Source organism: Benincasa hispida, chromosome 8, assembly GCF_009727055.1.
Source record: "Benincasa hispida cultivar B227 chromosome 8, ASM972705v1, whole genome shotgun sequence".
In the NCBI taxonomy this organism is placed as follows: Eukaryota; Viridiplantae; Streptophyta; class Magnoliopsida; order Cucurbitales; family Cucurbitaceae; genus Benincasa; species Benincasa hispida.
In genome coordinates, this window is record NC_052356.1 from 27782176 (window position 1) to 27797624 (window position 15449).

A 15449-nucleotide genomic window follows, 5' to 3' on the forward strand; every position below is an offset into this window, starting at 1 on the left:
GTAGAGGAATTTTACAGGGTTGAAGCACTTTACTATGTCCACTGGTATAGTCCTGGCAGTTTTGGATCTTGAGGATGCAATTCCCACATGTTGAAAATACCAGGTCACTTCAGATTGTGCTAAAGCCAATGCAGAATACACCATCTGTCATAAATATTGATATTAGCGAAACACGTAAGAATTAATGCATCAGTATGTTTTGAAGTACCAGTCAAATCTGGATTAAGTGGTGTGTAGTGCTATTTAAGTGAAAATGGTCCACAAATAAGAAGGTTCTTTTTTCATTATGAGATTGCAGAAAGTTTCAAATATGAAAATATATAACATGGCTGGAAGGAAGCACTAAGGAGCTGTTTGTTTCAAGAGTTAAGCTTAGATGGGTTAGGCTCCCAAGCCCAGTCCTTGTTTGGAGGATGGGCTTAGGAAGTCCAGGCATCCTAAAACCAAACCTACCCGTAGGTTATCTTAATTTATATTTTTTAATTACTCCTTCTCTCTCGTCCCTTATCTCATTCTTTGGTTTTTTTTTTTTTTAAGTTATTATCATTATTATTTATATTATTATTATAGGTTTCTTTTGTATTTTTGGGATCAATTGTCAATGTATTCTAAAATGAACGACACTTGGGCTTGAGAACCACAGTTTGGTTACTAGTGCACTCTGTGCGAGGTACACTATATAACAATAATGTTTTTGGTTAATTTAATACAAAGCCATGCCCTTAATTTTTGTCTGTCAATTTAACTTGAAGACATTTTAGAATGAGTTTTTAACTTATCCAAAAAAAGGGAGAAGAATACCTGAATATTAGGGGCCAATAAACTCGGTTGATCAGTGAAGAATATCACCATTCTTCCTATCTCCTGCTTGAGAAATATTCTCCTCTCATGATGTATGGCATCACAAGACACTATTGCTTGTTCCTGGATCTCACTGTAATGCACAAGGAATTATTGCATCATCAGCTTCATGATGTTTGCAACAAACATGAAAGGGGGAGGGGAGGGGGAGGGCATGGGGGGTAAAAGAATTCAAAACTCATCGAGGAATGTATGAAGACAAGATCAGGGAAATTTTTCAGCATAAAAATATATAATAATAATTAATTAATTAAGGTTTTTCGATTTCCCATCAAGAATGGACCTCCGGATAAGGTCTACTATTTATTCAAACCTGCCTGAATAAGGCTTACTATTTTTCAAACAAAACACTCCCATGAATTAAACTTACAAAACACACATGAATGGGTTCCCTAACATTAACAGATTAACTTCTACACAATCTTACACAGTTTACTATGCTAGGCACTTTACTACCCATCTCCTATCCAGAACCATCAAGCAAACCACATTATTCAAACGTGTGGCTGATGTTTGTTTATTGATCAATACCAAATAATGAAGGAATTCTTTTTATTTATTTCTCTCTTTTTTTTTTTTTTTTTTTAAGAAAGAGATAATGAAGGAATTCTACTACAACCCTCCAAGAAAGTTTGCTTGAACTTCTTAACAAATTAGCATGCACATAATGAGCTCTAGCAGAGCACAATTAATGCATATGATTGTATATAAAAAGGGAAAAATTACCTTTTTAGTCCTTGAGTTTTTAGTATTAGATACATTTGGTCCCTAAGTTTTTAAAATGGACCCTTTCTTTTTGTAGGAAACAAACAGATATATTCCAACACAACAAAAGAACACAGCCTAAGGACAATGGGTTGAGAGAACCCCTTCCTAGAAGACTAATACAAGAGAGCCTTCCAATTGTTAAAAATCATCAAACGGCTGTAATTACAAAAGAATTTGGTGTAGTTTGTGCACCACCAAGAGGTTGTATATTGAACAAAAGTCCAAAAAGAATCAAAAGAAGCAAACTTGTCTTAAAAAATTTTACTATTTCTTTCTTTCCAAAAGGCACCATAAGAGAGACCGAGTAGCGTATCTCCAAAGAATCTCTCCTTAGTTTTTGAAAATAGGTTTAAATGATCCCTTATTACTAACAGTGTTGGAATGTCTTGAACTTATTATATGGCGCCTCGTATGATCAAGTATGGGTTTAGACAAGTGCACTATATAAACTCTCTAATCTTAGAGGCGCTATTCATTCTGTAATTCTGTAACACTCTCTAATAAAATTATTCTCCCTTCATCCCGTGGACGTAGTTAACACATTGTTAGTGAACCATGTAAATTTGTGTGTTGATCTTCTCTATTCTTTTACATTTTTTGTATTCTTTACGTATTGATTTCGTAACAAACAGTACTGTTAAATACTAACAGATAGACCATTAGACTTTTTTAATTGCATATATAGTTTGATGATTATGCTAAAGTGACTTGATGTAGCCTAAGTAGCCTCAAGGAGAGAAATCTCCAAGAACCAAGATTGTGAATCTTTTATTAGAATGAATAATGTGTTTGATACAAGAGGGGAAGATTCCTATTTATAGAGTTTTATTACAAGTGGGGGTAAAAAGGGAATTAACCTAGAATATTACCTAATTACCCAATTAACCTATTCTTCTTACATCATTCTACCCCTCCAAAAAGAAAACTCGTCCTCGAGTTTTAAAAAGAAAAATTTTATGAAGCAAACAAGGAACGAAATAAACTTGTTCAACGGAATATGACCAAACCAACCTCCTACGTTTTGAACAAAAATATTATGATCAAAGGGATAAAGTTGGGACAAAAAATTCAATATTGCCACCAAAATGAACTTCTCCATCGGCCATAAACCCAAAAAGATGTTTCCTTCAAGCTCATTCAAAACCGTATTCAAAGGACCAATCACTAAAAAATTACCTTCCAAAGAGAATCGTTCAAGAATCACGTCTTCTTTATCATTTGCTTCAAGTTCTTCAACAGTTTGGTGATCCATCCATTTCCAACGCAATCAATGTGTCGTTGTTCTTACTCGATTCCCACATGTTCAATCTTTTTTTAGCGGTTTCCCTAGAGATCTTTAGGACTACTAAGGTGAAAAGACAGGATGTATTCCGACGATCCCTAGGCGTGGGTCTGTACTTTCCCCTATTAGAGAAGGGGGAGGTGGAGTGGCTTGCTACTTTCAATCATCAAAGGAAAATGGAGCAGGCATCAGGAGAAGACTTCACTACAACACTAACTACTTGGAAGGGAAGTCCTGTGGGAACAGTTATACAAGAACATGAGCAATCTAGTATAAGAAGCCAATTTTCTTACTCAGCGGGAAGGTAAATGTTGGACTTTTTCTCCCTCTCAAAAGAAGGTTTATTTCAGCTATATATAGAAAAATAACAATCACATTCGGCGAAGCCTCACATCCTATTCTTGTTGTGTTGCCTTAGACCAGGGAAGATTAGTTTCTGGTCGGTGTTCAATACTTCTTTTCCATCATCTTCGTTGGATTTTTCTTCTTCACTTGAAACTATTTCCAAAGCAACATCTTCAAATTCTTGTTTTTCTTCAATTTTATCTTCAAGATTTTCTATTTGAAAATTTCCAAACCATGATTCCTTTATTTTTTCTTCGGTATATGAAATCAATCCGTTCTTGAACTCTTGTAAATGAATTGATAGTTGATCAATATGTTGAGTCATTTTTCCCAATGAACATTGGATTTCTTTTGTTGTTTTCTTTATTTCCTCCAATGCTACGGGATCAATGTAGTCATTTTGTTGGAATCTTGAATATGTTTTAATCTCATAGTGGGTATAGGACTCATCCACTGATTTTCTTGATCGTGTTTCATAACCAAAAGAATGACTTTGAGTCTTGAACATTCTTTTTGGGCTGTAAAAATCCATTCTTGATGATTCTTTAATTCATCTAACTCCCAATCTTTACGTTGATTTCTTGAAACATGGGTTTGATTGGATCTTTGGACCTTTTTCGATATTGTTGCCTTCTTATCCCACCCCAAATTGCCTTAGAAACATTATTGGAGTCACTAGAATCACTAGAATCAAATTTCCAATGTGGATAATGATAGGTTTTTTGAGAAAATCGAGCATGGGCAAAATTAATATGTTGGAATTCTTCTTTCGAATCACTTGAGTCAGAATTCGGAAGTAAATTTGATTTTCTTGCCCATACTAACTGCTGATTTTTTTTCTTGGATGTCCTCTTTGATATATAATAGTCCATTCTTGCAAAATCTTGATAAATCTTTGGTTTCTTCTTTCTTTCTTGGAATTTCAAGGGTTCTCCCTAATTAGATGGGAGTTGTTCGGCAAGGAGTACAACTCACAAAGCTCCCTATTGTGATCGACATCACCATGAGCTTCCCGGACTTCCACCAGCAGCAGCCAATGTTGGCCCAAACGGATGCTCTGATACCAAATTGATGTAGCCTAAAGAAGATACAAGGAGAATTCTCTCCAAGAATCAAGATTGTAAATATTTTATTAGAATGAATAATGTATTTGATACAAGAGGGGAAGAGGCTCCTATTTATAGAGTTTTATTACAAGTTGGGGTAAAAAGGGAATCAATCTAGAATATTACCTAATTACCCAATTAATCCCTATTCTTCTTACATCAAGGCTGCTGACTAGGCTTTTATTTAAATTAATAAAAAAAAAAAAATAAACATCACAATTTAGCCCTAACTTATGCAAATAGCACAAATCATACAGCAAAATTGAAAAACCCTTTTCTTTGCTCACAAATCACAAAAAAACTCACAAACTCACTTGATCTCTTCGCCGAGCAAGTAATCTACTGAAGAAGGTAAATGAATTGATTCTAAATTAATCTACTCTATTAACTTAGGAAGAGGAAACTCATCTTCAGTCGGTCACCATTTTTTTCTTTCTCCAAGGAAGTGCATCTCAGTAGAAATCTTCAACTTTGGGTTCACCAGAAGCTACTTTCCAAGAAATGTCTAACGACATTTTGAAGAGAGATAAGGGAAAACTATGTCAGTTCAATTGGTCACGAGAGTGATATATTTATAAAATTGTTCTTCCACTACTCGGCTAACTGCTCCAATCCCATCAAAAACAGAAACAAACACCCAAAATACAATCAATGTGGCAGAAAACTTCAGAGAAAAGGAGTGTGATTTACAGCAGAGAAGAAGGATTCTGAGATTTTGTGTGATTTGACAGTGTTTTAAAAAGCCCTCTCGGGCACGCCCCGACTCAAGGCGTAGGTCTAGCGCCTCGCCTTTAAGGCGCACCTTTTTGTAAAGCCCCAAGGCTTAAAGCCCTGGCCTTGGGTATTTTTCATTATTTTTTAAAAAAATAGCAATGATTAAGGTTTTTTTTCTTTATTCCCTAAAAAGATCAAATTTACTAAGCCTAAATGTAAAATTTCTTGTGTTTAGGGGTCTTTTTTTTCATCACTTCAACTATGCTTTCTCTTCTTATTGTAATAATTTTATATATAGTGCACCTCAAAAAAAAAATTCCGCTTTTTTTTGCGTCCTGCGCTTAAGCCCCAGAAGATTATTGCGCTTTATTGCGCCTTGAACTTTAAAAAGCACTTCATTTGTGTAAGTTGGGTCTTTTATGAATTTAGGGTTAAATTGTGATGTTTAATTTTTTTTATTATTATTAATTTAAATCAAAGACCAGCCAGCAGTAGTATAATCATAGAACCACATGTACAATTAAAAAAAATCTAGTCACCTCTCTGTTAGAATTTAACAGTTCCTTAGTACCGATGGACCACTTAAGCCTATTTTCAAAAACTGAGGGACTAAAAGAATCCATTTTAAGAACTTAGGGATCAAATGCACCTACTAATAAAAACTTGAGGATTAAAAAGGTAATATTCCCTATAAAAAAGGGCATTTTCTAGAAAAGGGGAACTGCAGGTAGCGACTGATAATGATATCCTACCAACGTGATTCTCATGTACTAGTGTTAGAGTAAAAGTTAGAAATTCAAAAGAGGGGGGGAGCCCTACAAGAAAGGATGATTACGTGTTGAAACAGTACAAAATATGAGACTTTCTTTTTACCTGATCATTTTTTCAACCTGTTTGGCAACACTATACTCCAGATCTGCTTCTTTCTGCTTTGTACGCCCAGATTTCGCCATCTTCTTTGATTCTAATACTCTTGGTAAAACATATAACTGATAATCCTCGTGTAGATGTATGAACTACATGTAAATAGAACCAACGATGAGACAGAAATGAATTTTAAAAAAATATTTAAAATACGGGCTTCCAAAGTTTATTCTCTAACCTCATCTCGAAATAATGAAAGAATTAAGTTTTCCTTCAGTACGACCTGAAATGTTAGGATGGAGGATGAGAGAGAAGAGAACAAAATCCATAAGAAATCATTGAAATATATATGATGCCGAGCTTTTCTTGTTCATTGAAATAATGATAATGATTTAGTAATAAGACATAAAAGAAATAAAAAAGTTCGCTCTCATCCCCACGAAAGTGAAAACAATTCTATAGAGAAGGGGAAGTAAGCAACAGAAGGGAGGGATGACAAGCACAAAACTATAATATGAAAATGGCGAAAACCTCTCCAAGTAGCTTGTACCAAGAAGCCAACAAACAAGGTACTAAAATATTTGAGACTCAACAATGTGTTGGAATAATCAAGAAACAGATATCTTTCCACAGGTTGATAAACTCCACCAGAATGCTAAGGCTTTTCTACTATTACGTACAAAGAAAGGAATAGGATGCCATTAAGATAAGAAATTCCAACTTCTGAATCACAGCACAAAGTTTGATCTTCATGTCATTTGCTTTCTTCTGCCAAGATCTAACAAAAGTGAATGCCTTTTCTAGGAGAAATTATTCGAGAATGCCATAATGTGGCAGGTAGTTCCGCATTGTTGGATGTATGAGAAAGAAACTATAAAAGTACCTTGAAATTATATCGAGTGTTACAGGAAAATGCAGATTTTCAAATTCATATCCAACTATTATTATGAGGCAGCCACATTAGCGGCTTCATACAATAAAATTTCCTTTTTGAGAGACCCCTGTAACGAAAAAGCTCCTTTTGGTTTCCCATCAATGACAACAGAGAAATCTAAGACTAGAAATACAACCCCACATCCACCATTTCCAAATAATCTAAAACTCCGAACCTACCTCATTACTGTGGCCTTTATGTGGACTATTGGAAGACTACCTCTTCCTTTGTTTTTCCAAGACTCCATCATCACCCATCAACTGCTTTCTTGGCCACAACTAGAGTCAATAATTTGTGCAATAATGGTAAAAGTAGCCTGAGATATGAAGATATGGAAACAGCACAATTTTCAAGCTCTTCACCAAAGACTTCGGCAACGATCATATGGACTCAAATTGTGAGACTAATTAATGCATCAATGAAAAGTTCTTGTTTCTATTTTCTTAAAAGAAAACCTAGGGACTTCTAGAGCATTAGCTTTCTTTGAAATAAAAGTAATAGTCTCATTCATAGTTCTGCTCACAGTACCTTTATGAAATAAGTCCCTGTACCTCTCCATGACCATGATACCTCCTTTTTGTGGGAAAAAAAGGTATTAAATAGTTCACTCCATAAAAGTTTTTGCCCAGAGATAACATGAACAGGGGGTCCAAGTCACTGGGGAGGATTTTAAATCATAGTGCCTAAAATTGTGAAGAGTCGATCCAGTAAATTTACCCAAATATAAGCAACTGGAGATGACATCAAATTAGTACCGACATGATGCATGAACCAAAAAATATCAACTACAATAGATAGGAGTAGGACATGAATATATTTTTAGTTCACATGAAAACTAAGCAATAAGGAAGGGACTTATAATTTAGACGCAAGTACCAGAGCAATGTCAATGCTGGTTACACGAAGCAGCTCATCAGGGCAAACAAGATACCCAAACAATACCCATTCCCGATAGGAGGTGACATTTGCAAGATCTTGTGCTCTCTGCACAGGAAGTGGAGGAATAAATTACAAGAGTAAACAATAAACAAAACACTACTTCAAGAGGTTTCTAATTAGCAGTAATTAGAAATAGAAAAATTATCCAAAGAGAGGTTTACCATTGGATGAGCAGAGTTCGTAAGTATGTCCGGGTATCGAGGGTGGTATGGACTTAGAAATCCTTCATTTCTAAGTTTTCTTGTATCTGTTGACAGAAAAATAATAGGACCCACGGCCTCTAAGACCTGAAATGGCAAACTAAGGATTGCATTACAACTCTTCACAAGTTACAAACTTTTCATTCAATACCGAAATGAACAGAGAAGAAGAAAGCATCAGAACAAGTCATACTTATTCCCAAAGATGCAAGATTTACTCAGTAAAAATAAATCATGAACGTTTATTTGTATAAAATTTAGCTAAAAACCATTTAGTGCAATCATCTCAAAATTATAGAAGAAAAGCAGAGAAAACTTGCTTCAGTCTTGAAAATTGAATAGGGTTATAGTTGGTCAGATCGTTTTGGTCTGGTTTGTCTCATTGATTCTTCAGGGTGCTTTCTATCCAAGCTTTTGATTTAGCTTGTATTCATCTTCAGTCGTAATAGTCTCTTATTTCTTTCCTTATTTCCTTGGAAATTTTGTATTTTGGAACATTGGTTTCTTTTCATTTTATCAATAAAAAGTCTTTGTTTCCTTTTCAAAAATAATAATAATAATAATAATAATAACAAAATAACTATTACAGATAAATATCTTTTCTTTTCCATATTCCTTTTCCTTGTTATTATATAAGTTGAGACTACTATTAAAGCTTGGCTGCAAGAATTTACAACACCATTTCGATCATTTTCAAATCTTCTAGAGTTAGAACTATAAAACTTTGAGGACCAAGGGGAACTATTTCTCAAACCTCATCGACTAAGAAAAAGTATTTCTCCTTTCTTTAGTTTGCTTGGTAAGATGTCTACTATATGTTTGCACCACTTCCATCTTTCTCAAATTTTATATATAGAGTTTTGGGTAAATTACAAGTTTGGTCTCACAAGACACAACTTTGATGATTGTATTTAATAAGACCATAAACTATAAAAATGTTTAATTAAGTCCCAAAACTTTTAACTATTATGGGTTAACCTAGTGATCAATAAAAGTCAATGTAAATAGTGAAGGAATGGGTTGAACTCATTTTGGCCACCTAGAACTACCTTGGATTAAAAACCCTACGAACTCTCTTGGCAACAAAATATAGTAGGGCCAAGTAGTTGCCATATAAGATTAGTCATGGTATCTTCAAGTTACCTTGGAAGCTGACAAATATTAGGGAGGAAAAAAGAGGAAAGTGGTTTGTTGCATTGTGGGTATGGTAAATGCTATTTTTGGGAAGATCATTGGGTGGGGGACAGCTTTCTTTCTTCTACTTTTCCGTAACTTTATCACTTGTCCTCCTTCAAAAATCATATGATCTCGGATTTTTTGAGTTGGTCCGGGAATTCTATGTCCTTTTCTTTCGGGTTCCGTCGTAATTTGTCCGATAGGGAGACGACAGAGGTTGCCACTCTCCTTTCTTTATTGGAGGCATGTACTTTTAGTTTGGGAAAGAGGGATGTTCACATTTAGAGTCCAAATCCTAGTGAAGGATTTTCTTGTAAATCCTTTTTCAGATTGTTGTTGGATCCCATCCCACTAGGGAGTTGATTTTTTATATGGGCTAGAGAATTAAAATGCCTAAGAAAGTCAGATTCTTTACTTGGCAAGTTCTACTAGGTCGGATGAACACCTTGGATAGCTTACTAGGAGGAAGACCTCGCGAGTGGGGTCTTTTTGACGTATTCTTTGTCAGAAGGCAGAGAAAGACCTTGAGCATCTCCTATGGGGATGCCAGTTTGCACAAGCGGTGTGGAGTTATTTTTTGCAGGAGTTCGGTGTTCGGATAGCTGGCCAAAGAGACGTTCATACTACGATTGGCGAGTTCCTTCTCCATTCACCTTTCAGAGAGAAATGTCGTTTTTTGTGGTATGCAAGGGTGTGTACAGTGCTTTGGGATATTTGGGGGGAGAGGAACAAGAGGGAAGGATAGGGACCCTAGTGAGATTTGGTCCTTAGTTAGGAAAGTTTCCTTTTGGGCTTCAGTTTCGAAGTTTTTTCTGTAACTATTCGCTTGATAACATTTTACTTATTTGAAACCTCGTTCTTTAGTAGGGGTGTTTTGGTGGGTTTGTCTTTTGTATGTCCTTGTATTCTTTCATTTTTTTTCTCAATGAAAGTTGTTGATTTTATCAAAAAATTAGAAAAAAAAAAAATATCTAAATTTTTAATAATGTGTCTAATAGATTCCTAAATTTTAAAAACTATCTAATGAGTCCCTTAACTAACCATGTGTCCGAAAGTATTTACACTTTAAAAAGGTTTTCATAAATCATTAAACGATTAGACACAAACTCAAAAATTTAGAGACCTATTAAATACATAATTAAAAGTTCAACAACTTATTAGACACGACAGTAAAAGACTAAGGACTTAATAGACTCCAAATCCAGGACCCATTATAATTTATACACAATTGTTAAATGGACCAAATTTAAAAATTATAAATTAACCTATAATTTATGTTTCTGATTATGCCCAGAAAAGAAAGGCCATTTTGTAAATTACTTTCGTTAAAATAAAGTGGGGTTAACCTCTCCAATACGTGGGCTGACAAAATTTAGATCCTCTTCTAGTCCTTTCAGAGGTGGATCATATGAGTCAATGAATTGAACCAGCCTGTAACTCATTTAAAAAAAAAAAAAAAAAGGACATAAAATGAATAATTTGTCAGTCTGAGAAGATGATTTGCTTTGAAACTATGAAAGTTAGAGGTCATCATGAAAATAAATAAGTTTAGCATCACCAATCAAATGACATATTATTAAGTTGGCTAAGAAAATGGCTAACAATAAGAAGGAATGCCTAAATTTTTCTTATGAAAACCACTACTTTCGTCGAGAGAAAAAATGAAAGAATACAAGGGCATATAAAAAACTAGTCCACAAAAGAAAGGAACTCCCTCTACAATAAGAAGAAATGCCTAAATGACTGGTTACTGGAGCTATGCTAAATCCAAAAATAAGTCTTCAGCTAAATGCCGTGGTAATCCTCAACTTGTAAACAAAATTAATTTTGTTTTCCGTCCAAAAGTGCAAAAATGATGCAGTTAAATAAAGAACATAATTTTTCTCTCTCTGGAATTACAAACAGTGACAGGCTGAGGTAGGACTTAAGGAATTACTATGCCTCATACCGATGATAAAAATCACAGTCTCGGTCATTCCTTGTCATGGCATGCAAGAGGTTATAAATCTGAAGCATCATTTTCCTTGGCAACTGTCACAAAACCATTATCAGCAAAATCAAAAACTAAGATGTCAATGAAAATACTGTAACATGTATAGTTGATAACCCCTTATATTAATGAAATTGAAACACGGGGAACAATACTAAAAACAGCAAATCTTGTAGTTGACTTGCCTTGTGAGCGAACAAGTTAACACGGACGAAGGAACAAAATAGATCCATAAAAGCATGCAGGATAACTGAATTTTGATGGGGCTGCAAAATACTGTCACAAGTTATTAGAGATAATATACAGAATCACTGCCACTGTTATTCAAACAATAAGTACACCAGGAAAGTATGAGAAAAAAGTAGTGATACTACATATACCAAGTTTTACTTGCTCATTCAGCAATATGATATCAACATGGATATAGATAAGATAAATGCCAAAGCCATTGACATTTATTTCAAAAATATTCTTATATTTTTAAAAGTTGCAATATTATCCTTGACCTTTCGGCTTTCATAAACCATTAAAAACTATCCTTGAGGTAAAAACCCGATAGAATGTCGGTCAAATATTGGGACCTGGAGGAGGTGTGTAGTGACTTGGAACAGTGTGATGGTGTCCAAGTCCTAGTTCCCATTCCAAGTCCCAATTTTCGTTCAACACATTCTAAAAATTTCTACTGCAATGCCATTTTTTAAAACCTCTATGAAAGGTCAAAAGTAATATTGCAAATTTTGAAAGAACATAGGTATTGAACCTAAATGCAAAGTACAGGTTATTTTTCATAATTTAGTCTATTTTGTTTGTTTCTTAGATGCCTATAAGGGTGCCTAAGATTCCAGAAAAAAGTGATGAGGAACTTTCTTAGGGAGAGCACAGTGGGAGACTCAGAAAGCCATCTCATAATTTGGTCTGTAATGATCTGGAAAAAGCCTGATTCAATTACCAAGGTTAGGACTAGGTCCCAGAGTTTTTCTTTTTCTTCATTTCCCCTCCTTCTTGGCATGTTCAACAAGGGTGAAACTATAAAAGAGCCCTCCACTACATGCATATGTTGGTTTCAAGGTCATCCCTTTTTATGAAAACTTATACAAGTTACAAACTTAACTTTATACATATAGATATCATTCTGGCTGGCTAACATCTTCTAAATATTAACGTGACTGTCTTTAAGACTCACCAATAAAGTTATGACCGTACTACTAATGTCCAGTATAAGTCGCAGAGCCTGCTCTCGAAATGCCATCAAATCAAGCAGCAGCTGTTAAAGAAAAAGGAAACTGTTACAAATTATAGTATATGCTTGAAATATAATTGAGGAAAAGAAAAGTGAACATTTGAAATCGCATAGCAACCAACTTGCAAACTCTATCTTAGATTGTGGCTACTTATTGTGAAGTCATGAGTATTTAGAGTCTAAAGAGTTCGTAAGAAAATCTACATGTAACTATTGAACGTGCTAATATCAGATACAAAAATCTAGATTCTGACCTAAACAAACGCAGCTGCCAGTATAATCATATGAACATGCTAATTTCAGATGAAAGCTGGTTAAAGATCTACCAAATCCTACCTGAACCCAAGGTTCCAGACTCTGAATATAAAGTTCCGCACTATCATTGATAGCATCTAGAGCAATTTTATCAACCTGGGCCAATATTTTCCAACAGCATCTCAAGTTAATTAGTACTGTACAAATAAATGACCGATAAAAAACAAATGTGCCCAAGGGAAAGGACAAATACAAATAAAATCTTACACGTTCAAGTTGTAATTTGCTAAAATGTTCAGGGAATTTTTTAGAGAGCAATATGCAAATCCGTGGATGGTTAGGGAAAACTCCTGCTTTCCAAAATGCTTCAGAAAATACATGAGCAATTGGATCAGGATAGTCTAAGATTTGGTTCAGCCTATATATTTTAGCCATAAGACCATCTGCAACTTCAATAAGCTGGTACACCCACTGTACATTCAAACCCTTAAGAGACCCAACTGAAATGGGATTCTGGCCATCATGGGCAGTATTCCTAGTGCTCCGAGCTGCAACTGGAGAAGTCATATCCGGTCCCAAGTACTCGGTCCATCTCAATTGGTCATCCTCCCTTGTTCTCGTATTGGTGGGTGATAGAGATGGATCCTGAACTGAATAGCGTTGTCTCGATTTCGCCATTGATTAATAACTTCAATCCTAGAAAATCTGCAATTTCAAAGTGGGGCAGTTGAAAACCAAATATTTAAGTATAACAACAAAATCCTATACTCATTCTGTGAATACTAGAGAGAAATCATAAAAGGAAAAAAAGTGACTAATGGCTTTCTGTTCTTCGTTCCAGCTCCAAGAGTCAACCGTGGTGACAATACATCAAAAACTAACACCCCCCACATGTAGCAAATTCAACCTAAGTTCTGTAAAAGTAAAACCAATGTTTTTGTTTCGCACAGAAGCTCCAATAATTGAGAAGCTAAATGTTGAATTCCATGAGAACAGTTTAAAGGGTACAATCAGCTACCTCACAACAGTACTCACATCGAATTAAATTGGGTGGGGGGGAAAACAATCAACAATCACATTCATCTCCCGTGTTAAGGCGCATTACAAGAGAAGAGCAAAACAGAGAAGAAACACATACCTTGTAAAGAAGCTCAAGTGAGAGCATGAAGCTGAGCTCAGATCCGAGAGCTGATTGAAATGGCGAAAAGGGTTGAAAGGGTAGTTGGTTGAGTAGTTGAAGGATGAAGAAAATTGAAGTGAAATGAAGGTGGTGACGAGAAATGAGAACAAGTTGAAGAATTTGTTTCCTTTTCCCCTTTCCTTTTCGAATCAATCTCGCTGCCGTTTTTCAGGGAAATTTTATTGAGCTAAAAATGTGAATCTTCTCAGTCCTCTATGAACTCTTCCATTTTTAGTTTTTCATCCCTTCATTCTTAGTAATCTTTCTTTATACTCCTCTCCCTACAGTCTACACTGAATTTTGGGTTTTTCTCTTTTTTTTTTTTTTTTTTTTTTGAAAAATACCTTTCTGATTTTTTTTCTAATTTTTATTTGGAAATTTTTCACCCGTAGAAAAAAAATCTCAAACTATTTACAAAATTAGCAAAAAAAAAAACATGGATAAACTTCTATCAACGTCCATCAATGATAGACTTCTATCAATTTCTATCATTAATAGATACGATAGACTTCTATCAGATTCTATCAAATAAGATTAAAATTCTGCTATTTTGTGTAAACGGTTTTCGTATTTTTCTATTTTTAAAAACTTCCCTTTTTATTTAGTCTTTAAATTTCAAAATATTACATTATTAATTCTTAAATTTTAGTTCTTAAATTTTAAAATATTACAATTTTACTCTAAAAAAATTAAGTTTTATTTCAACTAAATCCTAAATATCAAATGTTACACATCTTACCTTTATTTTTAGTTGCATTAATGTTTATGAATTTATTTAAATTAATTATGAAATAAAACTTTGAATTTAGTTTTAATAATGATGAAACTTAATTAATTATAATTCTTTTAAATTAACATATGGACATTAATATCAAAGACTCAAAGTGTGTATTTGGTAAAAAATTGAGGCTAAAAATGTAAATATTGAAATTAAGGATAAAATTGAAATAAAACTCAAATTTAATAGATAAAATAGTAAAATTTGGAAATTTATAAACTAAATTGAAATCAAATTCAAAACTTAAGAATTAATATTTTAAGATCTTAAGATCAAATGAATTGGGGTTTAAAATGTGAATATTGATATTTATGGACCAAATTGAAACAAAATTCAAATCTGAATGATAAAATAGTTATCTTTGAAACTTATGCACTAAATCGAAATTAAATTAACTTTAAGGATTAAAAATGTAACCATTCGCACGTAGGAACCGAAATCAGATCCAAAATATTAGGATGAAAATGTATTTTCATTTTCCTTTTTTTCCGTCTCTTTTTTATTTTATGGGAAAAACAAAAGTGATGTGATTATTGGGAAAGGCTACGTATGAATTGCGTAATATTGAATAAATTTGAAGTGGATTATTTATGTTTTTATTCATGAAACAAAAATGTAGGTAGGTTTGCTATTTTCACAACGATTAAAAATAGTAATAATAATTAAAATTTTCAAAAATATTCATAAACTTTGTCTTTCGTTTAAAAAATATTTATAATTTTTTAAAATGATAATATTACCCTTTAACTTATTTTAAAATGTTCAAAACTACTCTTAAAAGAATAAATTCATTACAATTTCACACAAATATAGAGAA

At 33.9% G+C, this 15449-nt stretch overlaps 1 protein-coding gene across 4 annotated transcripts in view; it reads right to left on the reverse strand.

The window, feature by feature from the left end:
* The window catches only part of LOC120082970 (protein NAP1), a 28231-nt gene extending 14128 nt beyond the window's left edge, over window positions 1-14103 (reverse strand). For 2 of the 4 annotated variants that reach the window (XM_039038426.1, XM_039038425.1), the window contains exons 1-13: window positions 13813-14102; window positions 12942-13379; window positions 12756-12830; window positions 12363-12443; window positions 11365-11445; window positions 11138-11220; window positions 10536-10620; window positions 7975-8100; window positions 7751-7858; window positions 6179-6223; window positions 5950-6092; window positions 802-934; window positions 34-144 (exon numbers count right to left, since the gene is read on the reverse strand). In XM_039038426.1, coding sequence (XP_038894354.1) covers window positions 34-144; window positions 802-934; window positions 5950-6092; window positions 6179-6223; window positions 7751-7858; window positions 7975-8100; window positions 10536-10620; window positions 11138-11220; window positions 11365-11445; window positions 12363-12443; window positions 12756-12830; window positions 12942-13352 — 1482 coding nt within the window. In that variant the 5' untranslated portion in view covers window positions 13353-13379; window positions 13813-14102. Of the gene's footprint in view, window positions 1-33; window positions 145-801; window positions 935-5949; window positions 6093-6178; window positions 6224-7750; window positions 7859-7974; window positions 8101-10535; window positions 10621-11137; window positions 11221-11364; window positions 11456-12362; window positions 12444-12755; window positions 12831-12941; window positions 13380-13812 lie in introns of those variants that run through there. The other 2 variants (XM_039038428.1, XM_039038427.1) reach the window with 2 other exon arrangements.
* Window positions 14104-15449: the final 1346 nt, after the last annotated feature.